The 22338-nt window shown below is 38.2% G+C and overlaps 2 protein-coding genes and 3 pseudogenes across 2 annotated transcripts; 4 read left to right on the top strand and 1 right to left on the bottom strand.

The window, feature by feature from the left end:
* On the top strand, positions 2571-5424 carry LOC104717812 (protein S-acyltransferase 8-like; the record flags this gene model as incomplete). Its single annotated transcript, XM_010435441.2, is given in 5 exon segments — positions 2571-2859; positions 3400-3585; positions 3911-4210; positions 4387-4620; positions 4746-5424. Coding segments are annotated over 5 exon segments (1221 nt in total). The 3' UTR covers positions 5208-5424.
* Positions 8003-8920, top strand: LOC104717811. Its single transcript, XM_010435440.1, has 2 exons — positions 8003-8255; positions 8387-8920. Exons 1-2 carry the CDS (start codon positions 8070-8072, stop codon positions 8762-8764), a joined length of 564 nt encoding a protein of 187 aa, XP_010433742.1. The 5' UTR covers positions 8003-8069; the 3' UTR covers positions 8765-8920.
* LOC104720139 lies at positions 13745-14611 on the bottom strand (annotated as a pseudogene).
* LOC104720138 lies at positions 15358-16435 on the top strand (annotated as a pseudogene).
* Positions 15846-15954, top strand: LOC109126999 (annotated as a pseudogene).

Genomic DNA, 22338 nt, shown 5'->3' with positions numbered 1-22338 from the left:
GTATGATGAACACGGTATGTGTTTGGGATGAAATGTTGAGTTTAATTTGTTGATTCGGAGTAGTATGGTTGTTCTTCAAATAACTTATAGTTTGCGAGACTTCCAAAATACAAATTTGATATTTAGAGGACAAACAAGACACAAAATATTAATCTATAAAAAACACTGATTTGGTTAGTTGTTTCATTCAGTAATGATTTGTTTTGTTTGGCAATGATGATTCATGGTTCGTCTGTAATGATTTTGATCGATTTAACTCACATACAAACGGACCAATTGACAGCTATAAATATGTTTTTAAACTGAGAATGCATCTACAAAAGTCTTTATTATATTATCACAAAAACTCTCCCATACACGATTTCCAAGGAGCTCCATTTAACCAAGCCTTCCGATATCGGTGGAGCTGCTGCTCGCCGGCGTCGGGATTCCACTGACTCATCTCTTTATCGTCTTCGATCAATTCATCTTAGTGATCTCTTTTGCAAGTTTTTTCCCCAATTTTTATTTTTGCTCAACTTTGTCTGACTCCTTTCGCTTCTGCCTCCGACCCAAAACCTAACCAATATACGCTCCCGCTGATATGTCTTTCACCGGAGAAGCTCCACTACAACTCTTCCTCACCTTGGCGTTTGATTGAGAAACTAGGGTTTTCCCCAGTGGACCTAGTTTCCCAAATTGATTTAATTCACGACCACTGTCTAGTTCCGCTGATCCCTCAAGCACAGGAGATGATTCTTGCACCGCAAATCTCTCTGACAGGCTCGAGTAGACTTTAGTCCTCACTTTGGCAAGCGGTTATGAATCTAGGGTTTTCCCAGTGGACCTAGATTCAAACCCTGAATCAAACCACGACCACCGGCTGTTCCTTTCGATCTGTCACTCCACGGAGGAGCTCCCTGTCCCGCAAAGTTCTCTGCCTTGTACGGTCAGCCGCCGCTTTCATCTTTCTCCCTGGTCTCCGTTTGTGAAACTAGGGTTTACTCGGGTGGGCCTTATCTCAGCTATCGGCCCATTAAGCTTTTCAAACGCAAAGCCCTCAACCTATAAACCCAGGTACAAAAATTCTGAACTTCGACTAAACCCGATTTCAAGTTTCTTTAGAGATGGATGTAAGAATGTTCGACATAAATTGCATCTTCTATCGATACCCCTGTCTTGGGTCAATTATTATCAACTGCAAATCCTGGTCCGGTTTAAGTCCACTAAGAATTTTGTTCAAAGCTCAATGCTTTTGGGACCTCCGATTCTAGTCTCTAGCCACACCAAAGGAAATGGTGGTTACCGATACTTCCACAATCCCCTTTCTCCATGCCCTATGATCACCGAGCATTGTCATGTCCAATATATTAACCTCGGGAATACTCTCCACTCAACTGCTGCTCCATATCTAAATCCTTGTAAGTCCACATATGATCCTTTGTTCCATGTGTTGAAGCCATATTTTAGCCAATGGTGTGATCAAGATTACACACTCTATGGAATCCATTTGAGGAGTAATTTATCATTGTTGCTTTGGCTTCGCTTTAATTCTCTAAGAATTATGGCATTTGTATCTCGTCTGGCTTTTTCTATTGAACCCTTTTGCTGGATGCTGGCTGACATATGGATTCTGATTAGTGGCCTCTTTGGTTACGGCTTTGTTCCGCCCAAGGCCAGTCTTCATCCTGTGGCAACTCTTGCATCTACCTGCAAGCTCCAGAGAACTTCCAACCACTCTCGACCTATCGTTAAGCTCCTCCTCCGTGTATTCCAACCGGTAAGAAGCCAAGCTTTGACACCTTCTAAAATGCCAAATTGTCTCATGACTGTGGCTATCTCCTCATCCACTGATTTGTTCATGGAAGAGCATGTCGGCAATCTTGACCTCACATGTACCAATTTCTCCCAAGAAATTGGTTCAAAGCTCTTAAGAATCCTTTGTCCATTATTTCTATCTCTGCTTTATCTTATTGTTGTTTTGGCATCGGGGAATGCCCTTCTATCTTGTAGCTTAAACAATGCTTGTAGAAACCTTATCTCATTTGAATAATGAATTGCAAGTTGTTTGACAAAAAAAAAAGTCTTTATTATATTCTGTAGTAGATTTTACATAAGAATTTTTTTTAAAGAAATAAAAGTATATACAAACATCTAAATTCATTGTCTCATTAAGAAGGAACAGTTACCAAATGATTCAAATAATTCAACTAGAATTAGTCAAACTAATCTATCCTCCAATCAAATCAATGGTAGTTGAGAATCAATTACAGATAAATGGTAAATAAGTATGTAGTTCTCATAAATCCAAAAAAAAAAATCCAGATGAAAGATATATATATGTAACGTTAATTTGCACGAGGAATGAATCTGACACAAAATGCGCAGAAAATTTTGAGGACGCTAATTTTAATTTTTGTGGTTTTAGAAGATAAACATGATGATGACGGCATTAAAAACAATAGAAAGGAAGAGCAAAAAAAAAAAAACGTAAAGAGAAGAAGAATAAAAAAACAAATCGTTTTCGTTCTTTCTCCCCATCCCATAGAGAGAGGAGGAGGGTCAGACCAGAAGTCGCTCGCGAGGCTTTGTAATAAATCCAATCCTTTTTTAGGGTTTTGCTAGCGATCTCTCTGGTTACTGTTAGGGCTTTCCTCAATCGGAATAAAAACCCTCTTCTTTTCCGGCGGAGGGAGATTTGGCTCTGGAAGACTTTTAAAATGAAATAGAACCCGGCGGGGGGAGAGAGAGAGAGAGACATTTATAAAGCTTATCTCCTCCTCGAATTAGGAGTTTCTGATTCTGTTTTGCTTTTTTTTTTTTCTTCTAATTCTTCTCTCCATGACAAAACGGGTATTCGAAGCCTGGAAAGGAAGCAATGTAAGTCTCTCTTTTTTTCATCATCGAGCGATTGAGCCTCGGATTATGATATTAGGTTCTCTGAATTTTGTTTTCTGGTAAAATTTTGCATGACTAGGTTTTGGTTGATTTTGCTCTCTTTGTTTTGAGGAATTTTATTGGAAATTAGGTTTTTTTTTTTTGAGGCTTACGAAATATCACTGATTGGTTCGCTTTGGTACGTGTAAACTCCTAATGTTGCAGATGCGAAAAGCTGTAAGGGCTTGGTGGGTTCACAAATCACAACCATTTTGAATGACCTTACATTACATAGTTAGTGGTTTATGGGATTCATAAGCTGTGTTTGTTGGTTTGATGGTTTAAAAGGGGCTCGGATTCTTGTTGGATTTGTTATAATTTTTGAATAGCACTGCATTTTGATTTTAGCATTATCTTATTAATCAAATTTTTTTGGTTTTGAATGCCTTGAATCTGTACATGTTTTAAAACTCAGTGTGGTAATACCATTAAATGAATGGTCTGTAGTATCTTGATTTGCTCTCTCCTTTCTCTTTTTTGCAGAAATTCATCCTTGGTGGGAGATTGATATTTGGACCAGATGCTAGGTCACTGCCTGCTACCTTGCTGCTGATCATTGTTCCAGTTGCTTTGTTCTGTGTATTTGTGGCAAGACATCTTCGCCATGAGTTTTCTTCCTACAATGCAGGTTATGCTATCTTGGTGGTAGCAATTCTCTTCACTATTTATGTAAGTCTAGCCTTCTTCCATGCCCATCTCATTACTCCTACTTATTTACATTTGTTTCTTTCTGTTTAATTGGGTTATTATCATCAAGATTTATCAGCTGTTTTTTTGGTCGTTAGATGTTATGTTTACAAAGCATCAGAGTTTAATTCACTGCTATGCACCCTGCTTGGCTACAAATATATAACCTGAAGATGTTTCTTGTTCGTTTTGTACCTCCGGCTTAGAAGTTTAAACTGTGTCTTCCTACTCTGTCACATGTTGCGTGGCATTCTGACTTTTTACTTTTTACTTTTTTCCTGCTGAATCGCCTAGTTGGTTTTGATAGGTATTGATCCTCCTCTCCTTCACATCTGCACGAGATCCTGGTATAGTTCCACGAAATTTGCACCCACCAGAGGAAGAACTACGCTATGAGACAACAATATCAGCTGATGGAAGACAAACACCAAGTGTTCAAATTCCTAGGACCAAAGAAGTCATGGTTAATGGTGTTTCTGTTAGAGTGAAATACTGTGATACATGTATGCTTTACAGGCCTCCTCGTTGTTCTCATTGTTCCATCTGCAACAACTGTGTTGAGCGCTTTGATCATCATTGCCCGTGGGTGGGCCAATGTATTGGACAGGTAAGCTCATTCAAAAGCATATTGTCTTTAAAAAGAATAAACTTCATAAAAAAATTATGGCCGAGGTTTCTTTTCTCCTATCTGAAAAAGGCCAAGATCTGTTTGTTCTGCTGATTGGGCAATCTTGTTTTGTTACGTGGGTAGACTCTGACTTAGAAATTTGTATCCAATGGCAGAGAAACTATAGGTATTTCTTTATGTTTGTTTCTTCGTCAACACTTCTCTGCATCTATGTGTTCTCGATGTCGGCTTTCTACATCAAGATTCTGATGGATAATCAACACGGAACTGTGTGGAGGGCAATGAAGGCTTCACCTTGGTCAGTTGCTCTGATGATATATTGCTTTATTGCCCTGTGGTTTGTTGGAGGGCTCACAGCGTTTCACTTGTACCTCATAAGTACAAACATGGTTAGTTGCTCCCTTATTGTTTCAGAATTCAGTTTTCTAGTTGGAATCATTGGGCTTTTCTTCTGATAATAGTATCATATGCAAGTTGTGAATCAACTGATGGCGATACCGTGCAAGTTTTGCAGACAACCTATGAGAGTTTCAAGTACAGATCAAACAGCAGAAGCATTGTCTATAACCGTGGCTGTGCAAACAATTTCTTGGAGGTATTTTGCTCGAAGGTGAAACCCTCGAGGAACAACTTTAGAGCCTTCATAGAAGAAGAACCCCCAAGAGTTGTAACTCTGCCTAACACAACCAGGGAATCAGCTGAAGCAGATGAGGATAATGGGACCCGACGACAGAAAGTGGAAGACGATCTAGACATTGGGGACGATCTTATGAATCTCTCACAGCGTTGTAATGCAGAAGAGGCCACCAACGATCAGCCTCATCACACTTTGGACATAGACCATGAGAGAGCAGGCTCGATAAGGACAGAAACAAGGCATGGAAGCTGGGGAAGAAGAAGTGGGAGCTGGGATATATCAACATCAGATGTGAGGGAAAGCCGAAGCTTCACAACAGCAAAAGAAGGAAGAGGATGAGGTTATCTTACTTTGTTTTGATTGTTTCAAAGACTTAGGGGAGGGGGTCTCTATTAGGACAGAAGTTGGTAGATGTGATTTGGTATTGGGGATTTGCGAATCAGTTCATGTAATCTTGAGTATATACAATACCAAGAGTAGTAGCTCTGTCTTCTTTTCGTTTTCTTAATGTGTATTGTGCTATTTTGTTGATATTATGTGAATATTCCATTCTGTATTTGCGTCCCCTATAATATCCTACCTCTTAAAATTGTCATGCTCTAGCTAAAATCCATGTATGTAATCATCTTCTCGTACATGCAATTAGCAATGGGATAAAAGGAACTATCAAATCAAACAATAATTTTGTAGCTTTATGTAATATGACCAAAATAACTATATAAGAAAAGAAACTGATTACATGAAATAATTGAACAGTACATAGAAATTGGGAAATTTCATGAAAAAGGAGAAAATACATATAGACATATTCAGGTTTTCATACGACTTCCTGATGGGGTTATTGGTTATATGATTTTAATGTATTTGGAAATCTAAACAAAAATCATGTGTTATTCAATCATTGATTTTAAAATAATTCTCAAAATTTTGTGTTATTGGTTCTATGATTTACAAATTTTTGTTAAGATCTCATGTTATTCATTTAATCATTTATTTTTGGATTTCAAAATCCATATTATGTTTTTAAAGGATTTTAATGGATTTGAAAGTGTAAACTAAAAGGATTCAAATCCTACGAGAAAACATATTATTTCAAAATACATATGTTTTGATTTCCATAATTTACAATTGTATATGAATTTAGAAATCATACCTTTAATAACAGTCACTTCAATGCTTATTAAATTTCATTTACTTAAGCAAACCACCACAAAGTCTTGCATGCTTTCCCATACTCATGCATTGTGTGCGTAATGTTTGAAACTTGGAATGTAACCATGCACGTCTCTCTTGCATGCTAAAAAGATTGTGTTCCATGATTATATAATTTTTCCAAAGAATATGCAAAATCAAAATCACTTGTAATTAGAAAAAAATTTTTAGAGTCTCGAGCCAAATTGCCAATAATTGCCGACACAATAAAATGAGTCTCTATTAATAAGTTTAAAATGTCGTTTGCAAAAAATCCAAACTTCTCTTCTACATCTTCCATTCTGAAACCTTGTAGTCGAAGTTGAATTTTAACATCTTCATTCAAATTCTTGACAACATTTCCACATATAATTTTATTTTATGACAAGCGGTATATAGGAGCATTTGGGTTATTTTCATGCACTTGTCTTAAAGCATTTTCAATATTCACCACTAATTATCAAAAGGATAATGTAGCAGTGATGTATTGATATCCCAGAAGAGATCCACAAATTCACAATGTACAGTCTCTTACTGGTAATGTATTGAAAAAAGTAACAAGGTACACTCTCTTACCGGTGGGAGTGGGATCCTAAATTTCAAATGGTTGTAAAATTGAATTGAAGAGGTTAAAACAAAATATTCAACCAAAATATTCAAATATTTCAAATGTTCAAACAAAATATTTTGATAAATTAGTTGGAAAAAAATATATTTTGATAAATTATGTTGATAAATGTATAAGTATATAGTACAAATTATTATGTTGTTAATTGTATATGTAGGAATATAGATAGGTTGATAGTTGAAAATAATAATACATGATATATAAAATTTGGTGTGATTTATGACAAGTCCCAACAACTCCATACATGTACCATTAACAATGTTTAATTAATAAAAAGTAAAAATATTAAATGCACAACTACAATCTATGGTATGCCCTCCGAAGGTTTGACAAAGTTCTTGACTTGAGTGTGCCCTCCTAAAGTTTGACAAAGTTCTTGACTTGAATAAATAAACAAAGGGATTATGAAAAATGTTAAGTATAATGATAATATTCAATTATCATGTAAATAAGTTATGATGGGATAAATACAAATTATATGTTAATAAGTCATGTTTATATGTATATGTATATATATATAGTACAGATTATTATGTTGATAAATGTATATGTAGGAATGAAGATAGGTTGGTAGTTAAAATAATAATACATGATATACAATATTCAGAATTAAGAACTTTTAATTGGTGTGATTTATGATACATTCCAACATCTCTCTACCATGTACTATATATTGGCAATGTTTAATTAATAAAAAGTAAAAACTTTAAATGCACAACCATCTATCTTTTAAAACTCAAGCCAAAATCCAAGTTTTTTTTGGCAACGTTTGTACAACTAGTGCTTCGTGATATTGAAATTTTAGCCTAACAAACTATATAAATTTGAGGAAAGAGAAACTGAAAGAAAACAAGACAAAATCCAAGTTAACATCGTCTTGTACATGCAATTAGCACCAACTATCAAATCAAACAATAATTTTGTAGCATTTTGTATTATGACCAAAATAACTATATTTCTACGGTTTATTTTAATCTAAAACACGAATACAGAGCGAATAAAATTCAGAAAGACAATCCCACCCAATTAATGGCGATAATATTTAGCCAAATTTATCTTCTTCTTTTTAGGCTCTTCTATATTCCTCAATACTACGTATCTCAGTTTCTAAACAAAGAAAGATGATAAAGAATGGACGTTGTCTTTGACTAAAATTGTAAAAACCACCAACTATTAACATAGGCTTTCCAAATTTAGCAAATATAAGCAAAATTTTAGTAAATTTAACTTTACTTGATACCAATTATAACATAGCACATCCTAAAGTTATCCAACCCTATATGACACCCTAAGTGTACATATATATAAAGCCAAACATCATAAAACTGAATAACAACCGGAAACTTGAGTTTAGCTAAGACATCTTTCGGACGCTTAGAAAAATGGCAACGTCCTCCGTTCTGTCCACCTTCGCTGCGGCGGCAATTACTTTGCAACTATTCTTGTCTCCTGCTTCAGCCTCCCCTCACATGAAATACATTGACGCTATCTGCGATCGTTCCCATGACCAAGCTTACTGTGTTAAAACTTTGACTACTAATCCTCCTACAGCTGCTCCCATTGGCCTGGTACTTCTATGTTTTTTCATTTTATTGTAAACTTTATTTATTTTTGGATCTTGTGACATCTCAATCTTAAATGGGAATGATCATTACAAGTTTCCGCTAATAAAAATGCTTAAAAATTATCTCTCCGACAGGTTCCATTGGCGGAGGCTGTGCTTAACTTGGCCATTTCCCACGCAGAGAAGACAGCCATTTTCGTGGACGAGAATGCGAAGAAAGACCCAACGGTGAAGGTTGCGTTTACGGAATGCCACAAGGCCTACGTGGCCGTCGCGGCTGCTCTCAAGAGCGCAAATGTGAAGCTGAAGACATCCCCGGACACAGCTGACTACGACGTCAGGGCTTCAAGCGACCACATGAGGCTCGTGAATGAATTGGTTGGGAAAAACAGTGACAAGGCTTCAACCACACTCAAGGAAATGACTGTGCAGATGGAGAAACTCCTCGATCTTGCAGCTGGAGCCGCCGATGCCGTTGACGACGACGATGAGAACATTCGCCTTCGCGTCTGATGGATGTTAAACCGAGCTGGTGTCGTTTTTTGCTTTTTCTTTTGTTCACAATACAAGTGGAAATTAATTAATTAACATGCATACACATATATATATATATATATACAAACTGTGTTATGATAAATTAGTAATTCAGTTTGTGAAATATTTGGTCAAGTTTTGCATCTCTTACAAAAATATTTTACATCGATTTGAATTTTAGAACAAAAAACGACTCCGGGTTTAGAAGAAGAAACTGTACTTAATTAAGTACCAATAGTGTGTTTGGTAACTTTGGTCAATCTGAGTATAGTGTGCCTTCCCGCCGTCACATCTCTGTCTATAGTATATATAGCATTAAAAAAAAATGGAACCAATGGGCAATGACATAATATGGCCCTAGTCTGGGATAGTATTAACTTTTATTAGTTGATCTTTTTTTTTTTTTTTTCTTGGTAAAAGGTTAAATATTAGTTGATCTTGGGGCTAATAAATGTGGCAGAAGGTTTGAAAGTATCGTCTAAACTGTGGACATTCTTTTTAGTAGCGCTTTAGTTTTACATGTACTCAACATTTATATTTTGTCGCATATGGCCTAATACGTTAGCATAGTCAGATCTCTATATCTATTATTAACCAATTCAATATAACATGAACGGTTAGGTATTGGCTATCTTTGTAAAAAAGCAAAGTTAACCTCGAGTGACTTACGTACAGACCAACCACCCTTAACTATGTCCCTCATCTAAAGTCTAAATCCAGGGCAGCCCCTGTTACGCCAAATTAAGCGCATACAAAAAGTTTAATAACTTCCTACAGAAACATATATTCTTCAGCTTTGGCTTTGGTTTTACCAATAGAGCTAATTGAGTTAGTTTGGATCGCTGTTGTGAAGTTTATCCGCTCCTCCCATGATGCTTGCAAGATCAAGCGACAGTTAAACTTCAACATTTTGGTAGGAAAGATTAGTTGGTTCGCTCTTGTTCTGATCCAATCTCCTAACTGACGACTACAAATTCTGGTTTTACCAAACTATACTGTAAGCACCTAGTATTCAATAAAAGCATAGTGGTATTCAACCATTCTCCGGATGAAAGAAAACTCTTTTAACTTTAAAATAATTTAGCATTTTATATTATGCAGTATTGTTTCTGATTGATTGAACTTATTAAAAATAAAGACTTCTTAATCTGCATACTTTAGTTAAAACATCATATATTTTGAAACGGAGGGAATATATATATATAAGCCGAAAATTTAACCGCCCAAAAAATTTTGAACGAGGCTCGGCCCATGGACAGCTCGACAAATTGACAACTTTTGGCTGTAACCCCTACTTTAATTCACAAAGTCCCTCATCAGCCACCACCGCCCCTAGCGTTTCAACAAAAAGCCTAGCGTGTCTAATTTTGGTTTTCTTGAGAATTTCGTACGTCGGAAACCATGTCCAAATTCCCTGTCGGCATCCGCGGTAAGATGATTTCTCGAAATCAATTGTTTAATGATATATATGATTTTGGATCTCTATATCTATCCATCTTTCATATAGATAGTTTTTGGAAGTATATTTTTGTCTATGATCGAATTGGATTATTAGATCTATTTTTTATTCTTGAAGATCTTGATTTTTGTTCGTAAATTGTTGTTTAATTCTTCTTTCGGTTAAAAAAAAAACTGGATCAGGTGCAGTGCGTGAAACATTACTCGTATGGGTTATTGATGATTACTCAATCCCTGAAAGTCTCGTCCATCCGTGGCAAATCAAATCAGTTTTTATGGAGGATGCCTTCTCAGATGAGATGGCGCCCATCTGGATTGTTGGTGCTGCTGAGAATACATATCATGACCTCCAATTTCCTCCACCACTTCCGTTTATCCAAGTCCCAAGAACAAGTACAACCACAGTAAAGATGTCGAAAACCACATTAATAATATTATAATAGCTAGACAATAATAAAATGGTTCGTCACATCCAAAAAAAGCCTTGACATCAACTAAATATATATATTTATATATCATCAGCACCAAGACAAATAACATAGAACATCCTACATACCTATTGAGATATATATACAAAAAAGTTACTACTCGGAATCAGGCAGAGCATCAAGATTTTCGGCTCTTATTACTCACCCAAAACACTAAAAATAAGAGTCATCATTGAAGGTCACCAAACACCATTAACAGTTCCTCTGTAGCAAAAGCAAGCATAGTTTAATTTCTTTAATGGCACTTTTTCTATCATCTTTGTTTGAAGTATATTTTGTCGTCTTTAACACTGTTTTGTTATTCTTTGATACTTTTTATGATAATTTTGTTTTTATTCAAATTTTAATTTTTATGTTTGAGTAGCCGTCAGTTATAAGAACATTATATCCCTTATTTTAACAAACCTTTTTGCATGTGATTATCAATTCCCCAACTGTCCTCTTAACTCATATAATAAAACCCTCTCTCTATTGATACTATTTTTTTTTTATCTTTTTTTTCGGCAGGGGATGTACATGCCGGATTGTGCAGGATTTTAACGGATATTACTTTCTGGTCATTCAACTTGAAGGATCCACATAATACAAATTTGCTGATACTCTCAGAAAATTATGACAAGATTGAACAAGACCCAAGATTCTGCAGATTTTGTCAAGCTTTAGAATACAAAGGTTTGTACGTTGTCGGAACAAACTTTGAGTCTCTCATTAACCCTGAAACTGCATCTGTCTTGGCAACTACCCTCGCAGAGCCACCAAAACCTTACGGATTCTCACATCCCCGTACCCCTTAAGACAAAGCTTAACTTGTATCATCGGGCTGTCTATATGTATTAGACAAATCCCTTTTTTATTTGCTACTTATGATTAGTATGTATTTAGTGGCGGACCCAGGAAAATTTTTTACCCAGGTCAAAAATTTTATTTTTACGTAGTTAAATATTTAAAATAGAAAAAAGAGAATATTAATGTAGAATGGGAGTGTTGAAATTGGGTTTGGGGGTGTCAGCGCATTGAAAAAACCCAACTGAGCTAATGAAACTTTAATTATTTACATACAAAACAATGTTTTTTAAGATTTTACCTGGTCAGTTGACCCCCTAGCTTCTACTTGGGTCCGCCGCAGTATAACCTTTGTTCATCACTATCAATTTATGCTTTTTGTATCCATATATGAATGATGCTTGCTTTGTTGCTTACTCCTTATCTTTTTCTGTATTGTTTACTCAACGCCTGTCATTACCAAAGCACAAGTAGAACCACAGTAAAGATGTCCAGAACCACATCTTATTATAAAGATAAGACAATAATAAAAAAGTTTTCAACCCTCGGCCTTGACATTACTACTAATAAAAAGGACAATTTGAGTTCTCTAAGAGTGTCCACATCACCAAAACTAAGATGTTCAAAAACGATGCCACGTAGCATTCTTCAACCAAAGGTGTGTAAGAAAGAAACGATTTCTAACTTCATCTTCTCTTAATCTAAATTGTATTTATGTCTTCTGGAAATTCTCTTCGTCTTCTTTCTTCCAAATAAATATGATGTCTTAACCCTTCGACTTACATATATTCCGTTTTGTTTGTTTAGAATATATAGATGGAACGAGTGACGGTGATGTTCTCCAAAATAAAAGAATGACGACAAAGTTGTGACGTTGGTCGAGCGTGAGACGAAGTTGTTATCACTGTTATGGAACATTCTACGAGGTCATTCCGCCAATGTGTGTCTCTGGCTCAAATCAGCCACAAATCGTTTTCAGTTCTTCTTTGAACATAAGGTTCACTCTTTTTTAATCCTTTGAATTTGTCTATTTGATCTTGCCCTTTATTTAAACCTTTCTGTTTTGTTTGTAATCGCTGGCTAATCTGTCTACTAGAATATATATAGGATTTCGGCATTATCATTTCTGAATAGGTTTGGATTGATAGCTAATTTTGTGGTGGAAATTGAATAACATAAAAAAAGAACTTCCAACGAAAACTAATTATGTAAATCTTCAATACATGTTTTGCATTCTCATATGTAGTGATTTGATGCACATGATTTAGAGATTTGGTGCTGCGATTCTACCAAGAACAAAGAGGATGATAATCAAGAGAGTTCTTCAGTTCAGAGTATTGAAAACTTTGATATACGAAGAGGAGTATGTTCGTGTGTAGACCAGCTCATCTATTTGGAAAAGAAGGTTTGTTCTGCTTTCTCAAACATGTGTTCTTTTAGTTTATCTAAAGTCCTCTCAATTTTCTAACATGTTTCCGTCGTCATACATTGTTACTCTTTACATAGTTTTCTGGTCTAAATCTATCATATATGTCTCCCATCTTTGTCTTTTTAGACTTGCAATAGATGATATATATGTATATATATATATATATGCTGGCATAAACAGATTCTATACATGTTATGATGATTGCAAAGTCAAATAAATATGCTTTTAATAGTTTATGAGGCGCGCACCTGTGATATTGATAGCCCATAGGGAGTAACTTCTGTTCATGTGTCATCAGCAGAGAAGGGTGTGGAAGAGGCCACCTGGAAAATAAGCAAAAATAATTACCACATATGTGATAAACAAGTTACAGATAGTTGAATACTAATATCTTTAAATAATTGATTTCTCATCTTCTCAAGATTTGTATAGTAATACCTTACTAGAAGTCAAGAATTCATGTATTACTCTCAATACAGTGCAAAACTTTGGTCGAGTTGGTGGAGGATTGCGTAAGATGATAGTTGTAGGAAAGCTCATCACAGTGACGTGGTATTATTACGCCTCTTGCTCCGCCAGAAATCGATTTCAATCAAGTGTTCGTTTTTTCCTAATCTTTTGAATGAAACTATATTCATTTGTTTCTTAAAGTTTTTCTTAGAAACTCATCAAAAAACATACATGTGCTTAGCGCGGTGTAATCCCTATCTCTAACTATTATATATTAGATAGGCAACAAAAGACAATAATAACATAGAACATCCATCCCTTAGAGATAGATTTGCAAAGGGCGCACACAAAAAGTTAGTCCTCACGAAGATGCGGTTGCTTCACACAAAAGTTCTTTCTCGCCAGCCAGAACATCCACTAGCTTCCACTTACGTTGTCTTTTGAGCTTCCGCTAATATCTCCTCCATCAAATATGCTTGTCAAAAACGAGGGTGCGCTTCCAATAGGCAAAAACCATTTTCGCTTAGGTTGGGATAAGAGAACACCATATGACCAGACCGTAGACAAAAATCCGATACCATAACCGAAGTCGTCTTCGATTATGTTTGCGAGCACAATCACATTTGATGGTGTCGGATTTTCCAGTGTCCACAACATAACGTCACAATACATGGCGCAATGTCTCGCATATTTACCCTCTGCAAAACAGGTAAAAATATGCATATCAACAACGTAGATCTTTAGATTTACAGATACATACATATATTATACTATATGTAACAGAAAAGAGCCTAACTAATTAAGAAATAATGGAATTCTCACCTTCGGTAAAGATTTCGAATTCGAATCCAGCATCCAAAAATTGACGACGCAGTTCATCCGAGAACGTATTATCATCAGCATAGCATGAATCGACACCTCCGCATCACAACCATGCTTCTTGACAGCCTCTTTCATACTTTGGTAAATCGAAGCAGGATCGAGACCATCTGGGATTGGGTAATCCTCCATATCCCAAAACACACATGTCTTGCCATCTACGCAAACAGACAACGATTAAACAATTAATTACGAATAAATTAGATTCAATTAGGCACATATATTTAGCTAGAGATCTTACTTACCCTTGTGAAAAATCAGCGGATACATGTCCTTATACGTGGCTTCGTCGATAGCGAACATCGCTTCATCGGAGGGCTGCGGATCACGATAACACATGGTTTCGTCCGAAAGCTACGGATGAGAGAATTTAGGGTTACTACAATTGTGATTTCTTTTTTTCTTCTTTAGATATAGAGTACACACTACACGATCAAGGTGGAATCTTGGAAACCTAAAAGGCTAAGAAATTATAGTTAATTAATACTTTAAACATATATTCAATGTTGTTAAAAAAAACATATATTCAATTAAAAATTATTAACCTTTTTTTGTGGATATATCAAAAGTTGCGTTGATTAAAAAAAATTAATAATAATATACATATACATATTTTTTTCTACTAATAAAATAAACACATACATATTCTAGAAAAACATTTAATTTGCATGTCTTTTGGGAAGTTTCCACCTATCAATAAAAAGGTTTTTCTAGAATTTTTTATTTTTATTTTTGGTGAAAAAGAGGAGACAAAGTCTCCAGGTTTTTCTAGAATATGTATATGTGTTTATTTTATTAGTAGTATTAAAGATTTTCATTTTTATCTAGATAGATATCTTCAAATTTTTAACCAAAAAAAAAAAACTTCAGAAAGCTAATTTATAGTTATTAACTTACAAAATGATGAAAGAACAAAAATAAAGAATTCATAAACTTTAGAACTATAGAGATAGAATTAAAATTATTTATGTACTGTATATTCATTCATAAACACATTGATACGCTATATATATGCGTAACCAAACGTGATATTAGCAACATTGTTAGTCTATTCGTGTTTATATATATCAAACTCAATTTACAAAATGAAATGTAAAGACAATATGGTTGTGAATTGTGATCATGGGTCCGGCAAGTCATCACCACTCTCGGTTGATATAGCTTTACATTTCAACACCGAGATCATCAACTCTGACAAGATGTAGTTCTATGATGGCTTGAAGATCACCACGAATCAATTAACCATTACGAAACGACGTGGAGTGCCACATCGCCTTCTCCCGTTCTCCGTAAACTACACCCGGAAGCTGGAGAAGTCACAGCTGCAGAGTTTCGCGTTATCCCAGCTAAAGCCATCTCTGAGATTACTTCAGGTAAAAAGCTCCCAATATATGCAGGTGGATCCAACTCCTATATCCACGCTCTCCTTGCAAGCTATTATTATTAGATTGTGGGCTTCCAACTCAAAACCAATTGGCAATGAGTGAAGAGGCTCATATCTTATATATACCACTTAAGATCCTACTCAACTTCCAATGTGGGATATTGTATCCCTAATATGCCCCTCGAGATGATGGTTCTTCTAAGCATCAATCTCGGTATGTTCGGGCATGAATCGGCGAGCCAACTATTGGGTCGGGCCGATTGTGGATTGGGTTGAGCATGTGCGGACCGGGCTCTGATACTAATTGGCAATGAGTGGAGAGGCCCATATCTTATATATACCACTTAAGATCCTACTCAACTTCCAATGTGGGATATTGTATACCTAATAATTATAACCCTGAAAACTATCTGTTTTCTGGTCCAACCTGTGCTATTTGAATATCTTTCTTTAAGATGCAGTCAGGTATGTTTGAGGAAATCGCTGAGTTTCATCGCGCTAAGGCCCCAAAAGAGCCATTGGGGATATGGAAGGCTATAGGAGTGCAAGAGTTTGGCGACTACCTCAAAATCTACAAGTTTGGGGACAATGGCATGAAGAAATGAGATCTTATGAGAAAGGAGGCTTATGAGAAGGCGGTAAGAGCGATCAAAGAAAACACGTTTCAGCTCACAAAGGATCAAATCAGGAAGATCAACAAGTTGAGAAATGACGGGTGGGACATGAAGAAGGTGGATGCTACATCATCCTTTCGAGAGGCACCTAAGTATTCAGCTTAATTAAGCCTTGTATCTCTACGAAATAATGGGTTCAATTCTCGTCATATCAATTATATATATTAATATACTATATTTAATTTTAAATATCTTTGAGCTATATGTTTGATTAGACTCTTATAATTGGATCGGGTTGTGAGTTTTAAGAAAAATTCCCTTTGTTTTTAATAATTTATGTAAAATTTAAGCGTATTTGATTTTTTGATCATTTTAATTTCTCATTATGTTTTTTCATTATGTTTTCTCATTATGTTTTTATTTCTCATTATGTTTCTTGGGGTCGATTCGATTGAAGTTTGGGCATGATAGGTCCTGATTTTGGCCAGTGGTGCAGATCATTCTCGGGATCTCATCACACTGACTGTGGGTTTGAGTATATGTTTGAATATTTTCTACAGATTCCGGATGATTTTGCATTCAATGGTGCGATTGCGTTGATATTTTTGTGTCTAAGGATGGTGTATATAAGGGTTCATCGGGATAGGGGGAAATCTCATCCTTCTCTTCATCAATTCTTCTCTCCTTTTTGTTTCGGGTTCATAGCTCGACCTTTTCTTCTTTTTTGTTCCTCGGCAATGTCTCAAAGTGTGATGTTGGGCAAGAGTCATCTTATGGGTGCTGCGGTTCCAGCTGTGACTAAGAGGAAGGTGAAGATTCCTTTCTTTGACAACACAACCTTGATCGAGGGTTATTCCAAAACGGTGGTGGGGAGGTGTTTCAATCCCCGACGTCAAGACATGAAGTCTCTCCTTCTCATGATTCCACGCATCTGGCAGTTAGAAGGGAAGGTGGTCGGTGCAGACTTGGGCATGGGCAAGTTTCAGTTTGATTTTGATGAGGAAGAAGACATTGTTAAGGTGTTGAAGATGACTCCATTTCACTTCGATCTTTGGATGGTGTCAATGGTGCGATGGACACCAACGGTGGATCCTTTGTACCCTTCTTCTTTAACATTTTGGGTCCGTATTATGGGGGTGTCATTCCAGTTTTGGGCTGAGCCAACTTTCCGGGGGATCGCTGCATATCTAGGTCGGGTTGAAGCTGTCGACATTGATGGTGGCCGAGTCCAGGTTACAATTAATGGTCTCAAACCTTTGAGTTTCGAGACTGTAGTGGAGTTCCACAATGGGGAGGAGACCGTTGTATCACTTAGATATGAACGACTATTTGGTTATTGTCAGTGTTGCCTCAGCTTGTGCCATGACGATGATCATTGTTCACTGTTGCAGCCGCCGGTGGTCCCCGATGTTCCGGTTCTGCATAGTGAGGGACCTGAAGATCGTCAGGCTAAGAGTTACAAGGGTGCTGTTACTTCGGAGTGGAGGAGGGGGGCTGGTTATGATGGTGGTTACAAGGGGGGTTTAAAAGGCAAACACACAGGAGAGGTTTCTCATGCGGAAGGCAAGCAGCCTTTAGAGGGGAGAAATACTAAAGGTACAAAGGCCAGGTCTGAATCTGCGGCAAGAGAACCGGTGGCTAAACAGAAGCGGTTTCAGTCTTATGTTCAGTACAATGACCATCGCCATTCACGGGAGGGTGCAAAGGAGACTGCTGCTAAGGAGTCCGCTGCATTGTCGGTAGTATGGAGGACGGTGAGATGTCGAGTCCTCAGGTGGTGACTGGTGCTCCTATTCCGCCCAAAGTGGTCCGCAAGGCCTTGTTTCAGGAGGAGAAAACTGATGTTGCTGCAGTTACGAATGCGGAGGAGACTATGGTTTAAGAGGAGTTGCCTTTGGCTGATGGGGAAGGAAGTCAAGGACAAGCTGGGGATCGGGTTTTATCAGAAATGGTGGAGGAGGACAAGAACCTCGGGTCAGGGGTGAGTGGTGACAGTTCTGTTCTGGCGGTAGCGGGGCTTGTTGGGGAGTGTTCTTTGGAGAATGCAGAGCTAGTTGATACAAGTCTCCAACAGAATGTTGCGGATGCGGTGACTGAGGGCCAAGATGCTTCTGGTACAACTGATGCGGTCCAAGATACCATGCTGGCTGGTGCCATTGGCTCCGACGTAATGGAGACGGACCAGCAGGTCACGGATGGTGATACGTTGCCCAAGCAACGTAAGGGTAAGGGTACAATGGGGTTTAAGGGGATGGGGTCAAAGAAGTTGAACGTGTATGTTCGTACTCCTCACAAGCGTCCAGCTCCGAAGGGTACAGCTCCTTCTGGGGTTCCTAACAATCCTAGGCCACAGGGGGTGGCATCAAACCACCTCTTCCAAAATCAGAGAAATGAAGGTTCTTAGCTGGAATTGTCAGGGTTTGGGTAATAAAGCGACTATTGGATATCTCAGGGATTTATGGAGTAAGCATCGACCAGATTTCTTGTTCCTCTCAGAGACTAGACAATCTTTTTCGTTTTTAGAAGCATTTGTTGGTCATTTTGGTTTTTCCTATTTAAAAACTGTTGAACCAGTTGGTTGTAGTGGCGGTTTAGCCTTATTTTCTAATAATAATTTTAATGTTTCAATTCTCTTTGAATCCAATAGATTAATTGATGTGGAAATTGATTTTAAAGGCAAGCCTGTTTATTTTTCCTTTATTTATGGTGATCCGGTACCTAAGAACCGAGATGTGGTTTGGGAACGGTTAACACGAATTGGTCTAACCAGGAGCTCCCCTTGGTTTTTAATTGGTGACTTCAATGAATTAAAAGGTAATCACGAAAAGCGTGGGGGGAAACTGCGTCCTGCTTCTTCATTTGTGTCTTTTAATACAATGATTCGAAATTGTGGATTACTTGAGTTTCCAGCTATTGGGGATAGCCTTTCTTGGCGGGGTTGGCGGGACAAAAAGCCGATCAGGTGTCGGCTTGATAGGGCCTAAGCCAACGAGGAGTGGCATGATATGTTTTGTAACTCTTTTACGGAATATCTGATGATGGTTGCGTTGGATCACAAACCGGTTTTAGCTGTTCTTGATGATAAAGTATGACGAGACAAGAGTGTATTCCGTTTTGACAGCCGATGTTTGGACAAAGAGGGTCTTTTTGGTGCTATTGCTTCCGGCTGGGGGTTGGCGGTAGGTTCATCAATGGGTAGTGTAGTGGATAAGATAATAACTTGTCGTACGTCTATTTCACGGTGGAGGAAGGAACAGAAGCCTTATGGTCGGGAAACAATTGAAGACTTAAAAATAAGATTGGCGGCAGCTCAAGAAAATGACGCAAGCACCGTTGAGGAGATTGCGGCGTTGACTTGGAGGTTGAGGGAAGCATATCGGGATGAGGAGGTTTATTGGTTTCAGAAGAGCAGGAGTCGCTGGATGAAACTTGGTGATCAAAATACAAGCTATTTTCATGCCCAGACAAAGCAACGACGGGCTAAAAATCGGATTATTGGTCTCCATGATGAGGCTGGTAATTGGTCGACTGAGGAGGCTACTATCCAGAATATTGCGGTATCTTATTTCGAGGGTTTATTTACATCTTCAGATCCATCCGGTTTTGACGAGGGCTTAGGTGAGGTTCGTTCTGTGATTACTGGGGACATAAATGATCTCCTTACTCAAGAAGTTATTGAAATAGAGGTCAAGGAGGTGTTGTTCATGATGTCTCCGGACAAGGCTCCAGGTCCGGATGGGATGACTGCTTTGTTTTATCAAAAGGCGTGGGGGACGGTTAAGGCAGATTTGGTACTCTTGGTTAACTCTTTTTTACATGAGGGGGTTTTTGACAAGCGGTTGAATATGACGAACACTTGTCCTATTCCTAAGGTGGATAAGCCAACTAGGATGACAGAATTGAGACCCATTAGTCTGTGCAATGTGGGATATAAGATTATTTTGAAGGTTTTGTGCCAGAGGTTATGCACTTTTCTACCTTCTCTGGTCTCGGAGACGCAATCGGCCTTCGTAGAAGGACGGTTGATCTCTGATAATATTTTGATTACTCAGGAGATGTTCCATGGGCTACGAGCTAACCCTTCATGTAAAGGGAAGTTCATGGCTATCAAAACAAACATGAGTAAAGCATGTGATCGGGTGGAGTGGCCTTTCATAGAACATTTATTGCGGAAGTTTGGTTTCTGTGAGAAATGGATTACCTGGGTTATATGGTGTGTGTCGTCGGTTCAATATAAAGTATTACTTAATGGTCAACCACATGGTTCCATAGTCCCCCGTCGGGGCCTTCGCCAGGGGGACCCTTTGTCACCTTATCTTTTTATTCTCTGCATTGAGGTGCTTATTGCCAGTTTCCGTAAGGCGGAGGAGGCTAAGCTTATTACAGGAATTAAAGTCTCGACGGCTTGTCCGGCAATCTCCCATTTATTGTTTGCGGATGACAGTCTTTTTTTCTGTCGTGCTTCGAAGGATCAGTGTGAGGTTATCCTAGGGCTTCTTAAGCAATATGAGCGGGTCTCGGGACAATAAATTAATTTTCAGAAATCATATATTCAATTTGGTCACACGGTGGATGCCACCCTTAGGGAGGAGCTTAAAGAGGTTCTCGGGATCACGACACTTGGTCATATGAGCTCATACTTTTGACCAGGAAAGATTACAAGCGCGAGCTGGCGGGTGGCCGGCTCGACTTTTGACCAAAGGTGGGAAAGAGGTGATGATTAAGTCGGTGGCCACAGCTGTCCCTACCTTTGTGATGTCTTGTTTTCGGCTTCCGAAAACGGTCACGCGGAAGTTAACTAGTACGATTTCCAATTTTTGGTGGAGCCCATCGGGGGAGTCGCGGGGGTTACATTGGATGGCTTGGGATAAATTATGTCTTAGTAAGCTGGATGGGGGACTGGGATTCCGTTGTTTGGATGACTGTAATACTGCGTTGCTGGCTAAGCAACTTTGGCGGTTGATTACAGTACCGGACTCTCTATTCGCTCGGGTTTTTAAAGGTCGTTACTATAGGCATTTAGATCTTTTGGATCCAATAAAGTCTTACTCACCATCTTATGGTTGGCGGAGTATGGCTTCTGCTCGCTCTCTGGTTCATAAAGGACTCATTAAACGGGTAGGATCCAGTGATTCGATTTCAGTTTGGAATGATCCTTGGATCCCTGCCCAATCCCCGAGACCAGCTTTAAGCAATGGGTTGATTTTAGACCCTATGCTTCCAGTCAAATCTTTCGTTGACATGAACACCAATTCCTGGAACATGGCTCAGCTCACGGCCACTTTTGTGCTGGAAGATGTTGCAATCATTTCAGCCTTACCTATTGGACGGTCGGATTCGCCAGACTTGTTGGGCTGGCATTTCACAAAGACGGGTAAATATACAGTCAAATCTGGGTACAACATTTTACAACAACATATGGTGTCCAACTCAGGTGGGAAAGACATTGGTCCTCATATTACACCATTATAGGCCTTCGTTTGGACCATTAAGTGTCCTCCTAAAGTTCGTCATTTTATGTGGCAAGCGATTACCGGGTGTGTGGCAGTCTCATCTAACCTCCGGAAGCGCGGGTTGGGTAGTGATACTCAATGTGCGCTCTGTGGAGCTCCGGAGGAGACTATTAATCATGTTTTGTTTGAGTGTCCGCCAGCACGTCAGGTGTGGGCCTTATCTCAGTTTCCGACACGATCAGGGATTTTCCCTTCGGAATCGGTCTATACTTATATGGATTTTCTTTTTTGGCGGTTTTCGGAGACACCTACTCCAGAGATTTATCCCTGGCTCTTGTGGTATCTATGCAAGGCACGAAATGATAAATGTTTCAGTAACTTGGATCCAAACCCAGAAGCAATTTTGAGGGTAGCGGAGGATGAGTCAAAGGCTTGGTTTTTGGCACAATTAGAGGAGGTGGCTGAGCCTACATCTTTGGTCCCAAGGATATTTCCTGGAGGTGGTAGAGGCTTTTTGAGGGATAGGGATCACACTGGTTTCTTATGCTTTCTAGATGGCTCTTGGAAAGCGACAGATCCATTTGCAGGCCGAGGTTGGTTTTGTTCTCCTCCTTT

This window comes from Camelina sativa, chromosome 10 (genome assembly GCF_000633955.1).
Source record: "Camelina sativa cultivar DH55 chromosome 10, Cs, whole genome shotgun sequence".
In the NCBI taxonomy this organism is placed as follows: Eukaryota; Viridiplantae; Streptophyta; class Magnoliopsida; order Brassicales; family Brassicaceae; genus Camelina; species Camelina sativa.
This window is presented reverse-complemented; position numbering and strand designations above follow the sequence as displayed.